This window comes from Panthera tigris, chromosome F3 (genome assembly GCF_018350195.1).
Source record: "Panthera tigris isolate Pti1 chromosome F3, P.tigris_Pti1_mat1.1, whole genome shotgun sequence".
NCBI lineage: Eukaryota > Metazoa > Chordata > Mammalia > Carnivora > Felidae > Panthera > Panthera tigris.
Genome location: NC_056678.1, coordinates 14666771 through 14679774, shown reverse-complemented (window position 1 = coordinate 14679774; position 13004 = coordinate 14666771). Strand labels below are relative to the sequence as shown.

At 38.0% G+C, this 13004-nt stretch overlaps 1 protein-coding gene across 19 annotated transcripts in view; it reads right to left on the bottom strand.

Moving 5' to 3' along the window:
• The window catches only part of DNM3 (dynamin 3), a 565070-nt gene that overhangs the window by 321281 nt on the left and 230785 nt on the right, over positions 1-13004 (bottom strand). For all 19 annotated transcript variants that reach the window (XR_006213789.1, XR_006213790.1, XM_042975642.1 and 16 more), the window contains exon 12: positions 8316-8386. Coding sequence is in view for 17 of the 19 variants with exons in the window: in XM_042975642.1 (XP_042831576.1) it covers positions 8316-8386 (71 nt within the window). In the remaining 2 variants the exon portion in view is untranslated. The remainder of the gene's footprint in view (positions 1-8315; positions 8387-13004) is intronic.

Sequence of the window (13004 nt, the reverse complement as noted above, 5' to 3'; positions counted from 1 at the left end):
CCAATGTTTATAGCAGCACTATCAACAATAGCCAAACTATGGAGAGAACCCAAATGTCCATCAACTGATGAATGGATGAAGAAGATGCGTGTGTGCATGCGTGTGTGTGTGTATGTGTGTGTGTGTGTGTATATAATATATGATATGGGAATATTACTGAGACATCAAAAAGAATGAAATCTTTCCATTTGCAATGACGTGGATGGAGCTAGAATATACAATGCTAAATGAAATAAGTCAACCAGAGAAAGACCAATACCATATGATTTCTTACATGTGGAGTTTAAGAAACAAAACAGGTGAACATAGGTAAAGGGTGGGGGAGAGAAGAGAGAGAAACAAACCACAAGAGATCCTTAATGATACAGAACAAACTGAGGGTTGATGGAGGGAGGCAAGTAGGAGATGGGCTAGATGGGTGATGGGTACTAAGAGGGCACTTGTGATGAGCAATGGGTGCTGTATGTAAGTGATGAATCACCAAATTTTACTCCTAAAACCAATATTGCACTGTGTTAACTAGAATTTAATTTTAAAAAAAGAATAAATATATGAAGATATAACAGAAAGCTAAAAAAAAAGAGCTTCTGTTCCAAATGTAGGATATTAATTACCTTATATCTTCTTACTCTGTGTGTGTGTTTGTTGTTAATTATATAAATTTCTATTACACACAAGTCATTGTGGAAGGTTTTGCCAAACATACACATTAGGTTTATTCAGTTTAATTTTCTAAGACCTAATGATTTTAAAATGGTATAATAAGAGGTTTAAATTTTTGTAAAAATAAGAGTACAATGAAATTCACTGAAAGAAAAAAACCCATATTACCTTTTAGCTCAAAATTTATTCTGCATATTCATTTCTATACACATACACATACAATAAAAGATTCAAATAATAAAAGAGAGTGCCAAGGGGGCGTGTGACCATTTTCCAAATAAGTCCTATGCATAGTAATTGCTCCAAATGTTCAAAGAAAAGAAAGATTATTTTGGTCTAATGTGACTTAAGATTTTCACAGAAAACTTGAAAAGAGGTTAAGCTGTAATAAAGGAAGACAACCAAATGCATTCCAAGAGAATGGAGTAGTATTAGCAAAGCCAGGAGGTAGAAAAATGAGGCATGTAGGGAAGTTGTGGAAAGTAAAACTATTATGGTGAAATTATATAATCATAGACTCAGGTTTGTAAAATGACCTTAAAAGCCATCTAGTACAATAACTGTATGTTGAGGCCAATTATGAAGAACTTGGCCACTACCTTAGAGGCAGCAAAAATATTCAAAGTTTCAGAGCCAGCAAATGGCATGATCAAAGCAGTTATTTAGTAAAAATTACCTCCCTGAAATGGGTAGTATTGACTCTTAAGCAAGGAAGACAGGAAACAGCCAGCTTCAACCCCCTCCCTCTGACTGTTGGAGTCCTGCCCAACCTTCAAAGTCAATCAGGTACCATTTCTGGATTATGCCTTCTTAGAAGGTTCCAGTTATCTTTCTTTCCCAGGAACTCCGAAAGTTCTTGGTCTGTGCCTGAATTACATAAACAGGACTTCATTATAGGCAGGTCTCTAACTCGCCTCCAACAACTTATGCTCCTTGATGGCTGATGGTGTGTTGCATTGATCTTAGTATCTTTACCTCTCTCACCACTGACATTACCTAGCCCAGTGTTTATAGAGGTTTCTTAGGAAATATTTACGAAATCATAGTTTGATACCAAGGTTATTTTTAACTAGATTATTAATGGTTTTCTGCCACAGGGTATTTAAATAATTTGACAAAGTGTGCCACAGACATGTGCTGCAGCAAGAGTACAGTACACAGTGGTCAGTCTGGCTAGAGCACAGAGCTAGGGAATAGGATAGAGAGAAATAGTGACGATAGAACAAGCTCAAAAGGTAATCAGAAGATAGATTCCACAGGACCTTGGAAACCACACCAATGAATTTAGACTTTATTCTGAAAATAACAGGGCGACCCAGAAAGAATGATAATGAACAAGACGAGAGGCAGGGAGACTGTTGTAGTAACCCAGGCAAGAGAAGGCTAACTTTAGTACATTAGTGATGATGACAGGAAGAAATAGACAAATTCAAAAGCTATTACAGAGGCAGAATCAAATGGTAAAGATGGTGGGAAACAAAGATGAGAAGAAGGAGTAGAGGATGATGCTCAGGTTTCTGGTTTGAACAACTGGGAGGTACCATCCACAGAGAGAAAGAACAATGGAGGAGGAGTAAATTCTAAGATCACATGATGAGTTTAATTTAGGAATATTTGGTTGAGGTTTCCATAGGCTATACAAGTAAAGATGCCTAGTATGTAGTAGAATATGGTACACAGTCCAGGAAAAAGCTCTGGAATACAGTTCTAGATTTAGAATCATCAGAAAAAGGTGGTAAATGAAACCAATGTAGTGGGAGGTATCGGTCAGGGATGGTGCAATGAGAAAAGAAGAAGATCTATTAAAAAATAGTGATAAAAAAAAACCAGTTTTTAAGCCATGATCAGAGGATAAAGAGCTCCAAAATAAAACTGAGAAGGAGGGGCACCTGGGTGGCTCAGTCGGTTGAGCGTCCGACTTCGGCTCAAGTAGTGATCTCATGGTCCATGAGTTCGAGCCCCGCGTCGGGCTCTGTGCTGACAGCTCAGAGCCTGGAGCCTGTTTCAGATTCTGTGCCTCCCTCTCTCTGACCCTCCCCTGTTCATGCTCTGTCTCTCTCTGTCTCAAAAATAAATAAACGTTAAAAAAAAATTTTTTTAAATAAAAAAATAAATAAATAAATAAAACTGAGAAGGAGTGGCTAGAACAGAAAGGGAAACCAGGAGCCAGTGGAAGGGTACTGAAGCAAAGGGACAGACCTCAACAAGAAATGGTTAAGGTGTAAAATGACTCAGAATTGTCTATTGGATTAACTGTTTGTCTCAGCCAAAAGCAGTCTCAGTAGAGTAGTGTGGTAGAAACAGGACTGCAGTAGGCTGAAAAGTGAAAAAGAAGTGAGAACGAAAAAAGGGGAGTCGCAGTCAAAGATTGACTCTAAGTCAATCCATACAGGGTTCAAGTGAATCAAGGAAATGGAGTCCCTCAGAGACACAGATTCCATGGCAAATGTTAGGGTATGCCTCTCCCTGCACCACTATGCTTAGATTGTAGAGGAGACTTGGAATTAGATGAAACTTTAGTAGTAATGACGATAGAAAAAATACTAGTAAAATGGCAACATACGGACTAAAGCAGTTTAAGGGAAAGGCCCATCCTTTACACTCTGGTGACAGAGCATTCAGAGTTGACTGCATACTCCTAAAACTTTGGATTTGCTTAGCAGCAGCTAACAAAGTTATCTCCTTCTTCTCTTCCAGTAGCTACCACTGTACCACCACCAACCCACCAGTAAAGTATGGCTCACTGATGAAGGACTCAGGGCAATCAGTTGGATTCACCATACTCTAGGACTATACTATCCAATAGAGTTGCTGGTAGCCAAATGTGGCTATATAAATCAAAACTTTAAGTAATTAAAATTTAATTTAATTTTCATTTCGTTTTATTTCTTTTGTTTTGTGAGCCACATTTAAGCTATGCAGTAGATACACGTGCCTAGTGGCTACTGTATTGGACAGCACAGATTATAAAGTATTTCCACCCGTTCAGAAAGTTCTATTGGACAACATCACTCTGGAGTTAAGAAGCTCTTTCAGAATGTTCTTTTACATTATCCCAAGAAGATTATGAACACTTGCTGAGAGTCCCAAGAGTGCAGCTTATCACATGCCGGCCTGGCTCCACCCAATCGGATTGAAGCCAAAAGGAGAAGAAAACTACATGATGTCAATTCCCCCTGCAGGGTATTTAGTGAAGTCATCACAAGCTAAATATTATGCAAGAACACCCTCCAGAACCTGGGGGCTTATCAAAGAAGGATGACTCACTTCTTAAGATCCATTTTAAGGATGAAGATAAAGTTCAACATAACAGATTTGAGAATGAAAGAGCAAAGTTGAAGTCTGCTTATTTTTAAAATGGTCCTTGAAACAGAATTCATGACTTATTTGAATTGGTGATACTAATGATGCCCTTGTGAGTTGTTCAACCCTGTATTTCTACCTGGTACTAGTCCCAGTAAGCAAGCAATTCCTGAATTTGCATAAGAATCAAAAGAACAATCTTGCTACAATACCCAAATTTTGATTCCACAAGCGAGAGAACATTCTCATGTAAGAATAGGAACTAGAAACCCTATTATGATAGAATGCAGTTATGTATTGGAGGGGAAAAAAAGAACAAAAAAGGAAAAACCCAGATTGCTCTGGAATTTGATGCCAAGGTTCCCATATACCACCTTCAGGAAAATGGCAACAGAGACATTCCAGAGGATCAAGAAAGAGATAAAATGAATATTACAACCAACAGAATTTTCATGGTACTCATGTAACAAGAACTGAAATCTGCACACTATATCATTTCAACCATGAAAAAACAGGTGTTGAGATCTACCCACCCAGCAGATTGAAAAACAAACCTTGGGCTGTTGCTGGTGGCATAGAGATACTACTCTAACGGTCTGTATCTGGAGCCCATTTTTCTCTTAAACCACTGAACTTCATAAGTCTCAGTAACTCAGAAAGGCAAATTGTGCCCATAGAACAAACGAAGAAGAACACAAGAACGTGAAAGTTCACTTCCCAAGGCATTCTGCTAACACGTTTGCTTTTCTACTCAAATATAGCAGGATAACAGAAAATGAGAAGAAGTGAATAAAAGAACAACTGGACTAGCTTTTGCTTTCTTAAATAACAAGAACTAGTATTGTGTAAAAAAAAAAACAAAAAAACAGAATGTAGGGTTGGTTTTTTTTTTCCAACAGATAAGAATGATAAGTTAAAATCTTTAAGTCATGAGGAAAGTTGACATTTTCTCCTGAAATATAGGACTTTTAGGTTCAGAAACTATATTACAGTTGAAAGATCAAGCTTTCAGAAATCAGGAAATTCCAAAGCAAGCCTACAGCAGTGCTTACTTGGACACATTACACATGGTACATATTTTACGGTCCACGTTTAACAAATAGCTGGGAGATGAAAAAAAAGTTCCACACATTCAGCAGAGCAGAATAAGGTCTATAGCAGAAGGGAGAAGTTTGAGATGTTCTGAATGCTACTCTGAGAAGTAATATTCTGTTAATCTAGTTTTAACAATTTGTTTTTTTTTTTTTTAATTTTTAGAACAACAGTCATCCCAGTTGAAAAAAAGTATATGTGTGTGTGTGTGTGTGTGTGTGTGTGTGTGTGTGTGTGTGTAAAATGCTATGTCTATCACCATCCTATAAATCTGAGAGGTGCCCCCCCTCTTTTGGCAACTCTCTAAAAATCTCATGAAATAAATGCTTATTTTTCCTCAACTCCAGACCTTAATTTTCTATCTTTGGAACTTAAAAATACTTACATAATTGTCTTCAAATATGGCTTGACTTTTCTTCTTTGATGGAAACAGCATTCCTGCCAACTTTAAAATTTATAGCTACAACCATATTTTTTTAATTTTTAAAAGTACAAAAAAATACCACAACCTCTTAAGTGATTTTGAAATGAACATTTCTTCATATTCATAATTATCCCATGTCACACTGAAATATACTCCAGCTCAGCATACAAATGGAAAGAACATTTACCTCTGAGTCTCATTTGGAGACAATATCAGCAACTAAAAAAAATTCCAGTAGCAATCATACTCCAGGCATCATAAATTTCATAATAAAGTAAAATGGTACAACTAGTAATCAAATTCCTCTGTGTATCTCTCTCTCTTGCTCTCCTCCCTCACTCTGTGTGTGTGTGTGTGTGTGTGTGTGTGTGTGTGTGTAACTCTCACTTTTACAGGCTACACCACAGTTTTCAAAAGCACTTTCATATAACTTCAATAATCTGATCTTCCAACAACCCTCAAAGGTACACAAGACAGGGATTATTTATTACTCCATTTGATAGGGCAGTAAACTGAGATACAGAAAGGCTAAACGACTTGCCAAAACCCAAAGCTCACCAGTGACAAACCCTGGGAAAAATATCCAGACTGTTGATTCCCAGATCAGTCCCTTAAAAGAAAGTTTAGATGTGCAGTTTAAATTAGATGAAAAATGTGCAAAGTTGCTAGGTTTCTAAAGCAGTTTGAACAATGCTTCTTTTTTCTCCATCATAAATGTTCATAGTCTATGTCACTGCTGGAAAAGTGGGGCAGTCACCTGGATTACAGAGAGACTGCATCAAAAGGCTGAATTTGAAAGTATTTACATTTGCAAAATTACATGCCTTTGAAAATCCAGTCCATATAATACTGTATTTGAACAGCTTCTGAGGTAGAAAATACTGAAATTTACTGGAGAAAATAAACACTGGACCATTTATCTTTAAAAATAAATAAAAGAGTAATCTAGGGGGAAATGGTTCCAGAAGACTATAGGGGTGAAATTTAAATCATAGTACTGATTACAAAACTTGTTCAAAAAAACGTGAATCCTTCCAAACTCATTATGATTTTTTTTACGTTTCCTCCTTAAATCAGGTACCACAACAGGGCAGCATTGCAACATCCTTTTCACTTTTAAGTTATGGTGTCAAGTTTACATCTACATCTGCTACATTTTCATAAGAACCTAACTGGCATTTGTAACCAATAAAAATCAGTATTAAAGGCAGCATTCTCATTATTTCAAATGACTCAAGGGTTTGCTGTTCTTTTTGATTCCTCAAAGAAGCAACTGAAGTAAGTGGAGAATGTGTCAGCGTAACTTTTTACATGTGTTTCTCTCTACTTTTCAATTATTGGGCAAGCTCCTAAAAACAAAAAAAAAATTATTTTTCTTTTTCTTATATATTTTGCCCCTGGCAACTAGTGTAGAGCTTGGCACAGGCCACATGGAGTTCACAGACTATGCTGGAAACCGGGCAGAAATTCTCAGGTTCCCCCTCCAAGCCCAGGGATAGAGAAGCGTATCAGAGTCTCGATTTCTTCCCACCAGTGATTTCACAGAAGGAATTGAGCAGTACATATGGTGACAGCCACAGGGGTTAAAAGGGAGGGAAACAGGTCTGTGTGAAGCGCCTGTGGAGAAAATACCTATCTCGAAGCTGGAGTTGGTAGTGTGGCTAAAAAGACAACTGACCAAAGGAACATATTAATCACTGTGTTCTAACAACTTTACACACAGGTCATGGACAGAAAATAGTTGAGAAAAACTAATCTACCACACAATGGATGCAAAATATACATAAACCCTTGGTTAAGCCATCACAAGGACAGCCAAGTTTAGAATGAGACAATTGTCTGTTGGATAATTAGGCCTTTGCTCCCTAAAACATGTCTATAAATTATTCCTCAGGCCAATGTTTAGTTTACATCACATAATCTACATAGCGTTGCTTCTAAGTCAGAGTGTAATTAAATAAATTTGTTTTACATTCTGCTGTGTTGTATGTCTTATTTGTCCTTATTCTTAAATATATGGTTCAAGTAACAGTACATAGGCCCCTTTGCCTTATATTTTATATAAAATAGACGTTTTATGTACCTGAAGTTGGAACCATGTACATGCCACAAATATAGTTTAGAGTTAGAATCAAAATTCCTTAAAAGCCAAGAAAAACTTGTTCCACTAAAGGGCAGGAAAAATGGTGAATTCAGGGTCTTGAAAATGTCACATGATGAATAACCAACCCTGAATAACAAAGCATATCTACATGACAGTATCTGTGAATACAGCAATAGAATATTAGAATATAATAGAATACACGTATGATAGAATAGCAATATATAAACAAGTTTATATAAAGTGTACACAGTTTGTAGAAAAGAGAATGTTCATCTAAAAAGATTCCATCTAAGTTTACAAAGGAGAGTTTAAAAAAAAAATAGGCCTCTATATTCTGAATTAGAGATGATAAAATAGCTTGTATCCTGTGACTTGCATTTGATGTTTCAAATTTATGTGAGAAAGTGTTCTCAAACATATTTTAAATGTGCATCTGTTACTGCTTATCTATGAGAGTTCAAGTACAAACTGCAGATCACCATCCAAAAACAATGAATATCTAAGACACATATGACTTCACATGCTGCACAATGAAGCAGCCAACTACTTTATCGAGAAAACATGGCCTCATGGCCATGAGGCTCAGACCTCCTACGTGGTTGACTCAGAGTTAATCCTGACACAGAATGTGCTCTCAAAAAGAGATATGGTTGTAGTAGGAAACTCACAATGTGTGACCTAGACAAACCATCAGGAGGAAAGCATGTGGCAATCAACTGTTTTACGTACTTTGCAAATCCAATGAAATCTTCGTGGTTGGTGTTGATGTAAGAGACTTGGATGTCAATCAGTAGCAGTACCTATAAGTTAAAGAGAAACCCTTCAGTGAAAACTGATCGTAAATATTCTCAAACACAAAACTGAGTAATTGCCTACAAATTATTTATCTTTATTTAATTCTTAAAAGGATGCTTCAGTTAAAATGAGAAGTTGCATCAATTTTTTTTCATTAGACTCACAATTTTTACTCTAAATTCAGAAATTAAAAATCTACATGAAAAGTCTGAGTCCCACATGAAGACAACATGTTTATAGTTTATAGGCATGGACTCTGCTAATTTAACACAGAATGTAGGATTATTCTAGTCCTCTAAAATGTAGGCATAATGTTCAAAAGAAGGATACACGTGTACCAATGACGGGCTGCTCAGAGCTTCCTGTTCCTGTAGGCACTATATATTAGCCATGAAATAACAATATTATCTCTTGTTTTTCCTCTTCTCTTCTACCTCTTTAAGCTCCTTCTAGGCAAGCAGGAGTAACATCTCATCAACCAATTCAAAAAGGCAATATACAAATAAATAGAAAACTTCCTCAAGATCAACAGGCCTGGTTATCAAAGCAAAACTTCAGTCAGGTCTCTGCTAAAAGATCACTTCTTTAGAGGGATCCTCCCTACTATCTAAACTAGCACTCGGGGCGCCTGGGTGGCTCAGTCGGCCTGACTTGGGCTCAGGTGATGATTTTGCAGTTGGTGAGTTCAAGCCCCATGTCGGGCTCTGTGTTGGCAGCTCAGAGCCTGGAGCCTGCTCCAGATTCTGTGTCTCCCTCTCTATTTCTCCAGCTCCCCTGCTCATGCTTCTTCTGTCTCTCTCAAAAATAAATATTTAAAAAAATTAAAAATAAATAAACCAGCACTCTGTACCTTATTATACCGCCTTATTTTCCTTTGTAGCACTACCGCTAGCTGACATAGTAAGTTTTTACTTATTCAGTATACAGACCCCATCTGCCGTATCCATGCTCTATCCCCAGTGCCTTGAACTTCATGGACAATCAAGATTTGTCAAGGAATGAACTGAATGCATGTTCCCATAAACATGAAACATGAAAATGTTCTAATCATGAGATACTTAGAAACTTTAAGTCAGAGGTTTGGAAAGTCCCTCTGTAGAAAATATTCTTCAATAGGAGATAAGAGAGGGTAGAGCAACCAACCAGACACTGTAAGAGAGTTTTATCCCAGAGATACTCAAAACTGAGTTCCCCTTCCTAAGTTTCCTTTTGTTCTCCCAACTGTGTCCCTTCTCTTTCTAGAATGTTTGTTAATAGGGAGAAAAAAAAAAAATCCAGAATCCCTGCCTACATACCTCCAGAGCTCTGCACCTTGACTTTGTTGAACGAACTTTTGATAAACATGATGAACATATTCATGCTGCCTCCCTTCAATGAAGATGACATTTGAATGCATCAGAGCCCTCAGGATAACAGTTCACTGACCAGGTCTATGTAATGTTCCCCAGAGGGTACTTCCTCAGGAAAGGCTTACCAGATCCTCACCCTATACGCTCACCCCAAACCAGGTTAGATAATGCTAACACTGTCATATAGACTATATATTGTATTATATTTTATATGTATATTGCACCTTATACTTTTTATTTGTGGTATATACCACAAATGTAATTAATTCTTTGTGTATATTTTGTTTGATGTTTTGCTTCCTCGCAAGACTGTAAGTAAGCTCAGGGTGCCCGGGTGGCTCAGCTGTTTCAGTGTCTGACTCTTGATATCGGCTGAGCTCATGATCTCGCAGTCATGGAACTGAGCCCTGTGTCAGGCTCCACATTGGGAGTGGGGCCTGCTTAGGATTCTCTCTCTGCCTCTCTCTCTGCCCCTCCCCTGCTCTCTTTCTCAAAATAAATAAACATTTTTTAAAAAGACTGTAAGTAAGCTCCATGGAAGCAGGAGTTATATTTGTCTTGTTCACCTCTTATCCCCAGAACGTAGCATGATACACGTAGTAGGTGCCCAGTAAATATTTGTGGCTATAAATTGATAACTGTCTACCAGCCTTGAATAAGACTTTGCTTTAAAGGGAGCAATTTATTACCACATAATCAGTAAATGGCCGCTTATTGTTGTCTCTCTGTCACTACCCAATGCTATGGGCTCTGAGGGTTTGCTTTTATGGCTAATCTCAGCTGGTCGTCTTGCTGTGAATCCCAAGGGGACCTGGCCAAAAAAAATTAATGCATCACCCAAATCCATCCTTACTACCAAATATAAAGTCACAGTACAGGCACTATTAGGTCAGTAACGTCATACTTTTATGAAAAAGTTTCGTATCCTCAGATACAGTTTCATTTCTTGTCCTAATGAACAAAACTCTAGAGTTAGGAGGGGTCATCATTATTACTTTGTCTGTGGTATTGCCTCTATTCTCCCGACAATAAAGCCAGATTCTGTTAAATGTTATACTCCCAAATCCATTTGGCCAGGAGTTTGCATCAATAAACCATAATGTTTAAGCACAAATAAATTGTTGCCGCCATAAAGAGCAAAATATCTACATAATTCTCAGCATTGCCAAAGGTTGTCACGAATATCTTGGCCGTTCATGCACATTAACTTGGACTGCAGTATAGGAAAAAAGTGGGAAAAAAATAAAAACTATGGCTGCTCTCATTCATATTCCTGGAAACTGGGAGTCTGTGTTCATCCTAGGAAAAGAGCCAGGTCGCATGTGGGGGATGAAAAGGAAAATAGTACATTTTTTTCTCATTTTTTCACTTTCTCAGAGTTTCTCACTGCCTTTCCACCCACAGTTATTGAATATTTAGTTAAAGAAAAAGTAAAGCTACCCCTGCTAGCAATAATCACCCACAAAGTCAGTCCCTTTAACATGCAATTACACGTGTGGAAGCACCTGGAATGATAGCAGGCACACATTTTAAAAAAACCTATGTCTTAGAAAAAAGCTCACAGATTTATGGTTGTCTATATGTTTAATATTGAAGAATTCCGCCCCCCCCCAAGGCTTCCAGAGCAGAGGTCAGTAATAATTTCTTAAAAACTTTTAAAACCTGGGGCTCCTGGGTGGCTCAGTCAGTTTAGCAACTGACTTTGACTCAGGTCATGATCTCAACCGCTTGTGGGTTTGAGCCCTGCACTGGGCTCCGTGCTGACAGCTCAGAGCCTGGAGCCTGTTTCAGATTCTGTGTCTCCCTCTCTCTCTGCCCCTCTTCCACCTCCCTCCCTCCCTCTCTCTCTCTCTCTCTCTCCCTAAGAATAAAAAAAAAAAATCATTAAAATTAAAAAAAATTTTTTTAACTAAAAAATAACTAGAAGAACACCTCAAAGCATTTCTGGTACAAAGGCCTGGGAAAATGGGTCACTCTCTGGCCAGCTACTTTGGAAGCATCATACAACCCAAAGCAGCATGGAGTTCAGAACTCAAACCTGAGATCTATGCAAACTGCTACCTTCACATGTCCAAGAACATGAATGTTTTTACCGCACAGGTCGTACTATAGGTGCCAAGCACCAGCTTCTTCAAGTGGTTGGCTGATGAACTGTCAGACTAGGACACCTGAGATGGCCACTTAGTAGAGACACCTGCTCCATCCCTTATCTCCCACTTGGGGAATGAAGTGATCACTACATCAGAGTTGCAGGTGAAAGACAATTTCTCTTAAAATCAGAAAAAGGCAATTCTTTCTCACAGATACTAGGTACCACAGCTCTGTAGGAAAAACAATGAAAACAACTAAAATTAATGAAGAACTCAGAACTGCATTTGGATGCTTAATTTCATCCTCATAAAATTCCTATGAGTTAACTACCATTATTATCTCACTTTAAGATGAGGAAACTGAAGTATACGATGTCAAGCACCTTATTATTTGCACAGAAAATAATGGCAGAGGTGGAATTCGGACTCAGGCAGTCTGAACCTGAAGCCCACAATCTTAACAACAGTGCTAAGTTTGATTACATTGTTTCAGTAAAGCAAAACTGAAACAGGAAACATGAAGCTAACAACTGCTTAGATAGGAAAACAAAGGTAATTAAGATAATAATTGTACTACTTCAATATTGTTTTTACATAGGATCCCTAAGAGTTAAGTAGGATAATATTATCCTTTGAATTTTATAAAATATGGACACTGAATTAAAACTGTTATCTTATTGACTTAAGGTCAGGAGTACAGTTGATACTAGAACTTCAGTTTTCTTGGTCCAACTGCAGCCATGACATTAGATGTGTGGGGGAACTTCTGGTGTCAGGATTTTGTATCTGGCCCCAGGCTTGATTTCACTGGCTCGTGAGTTAACATTGATTTGTTTATCTCCACTAAGTCAGAAAGCCTATTTTCTCCTCTTTTTGGCTACTGTAGCTATCCAAGGGTGTGGAAGCTGGAAAACAAGTGAAAACTATGAATAATGGTTAATTAACTTCCAAAGCACAACGATAAAAAGTAGTAGCAATGAATCCCACAGCTCAAGCTGATAGTCAAGTTTTACTGAGTCACAAATATCCCAACCTACTGGGCCTCCATCCTGTCTCTTCACTTTCTCCTTCCACCCTCCCCACCCCGCCCCACCCCTACACGCACCCTCTGTGGCAGTTTGCCTGTGTCTCTCTCCCTGTGGTTTCTCTCTCTTCTATTTTGCCTTCTCCTTTTTCCCTGGCTT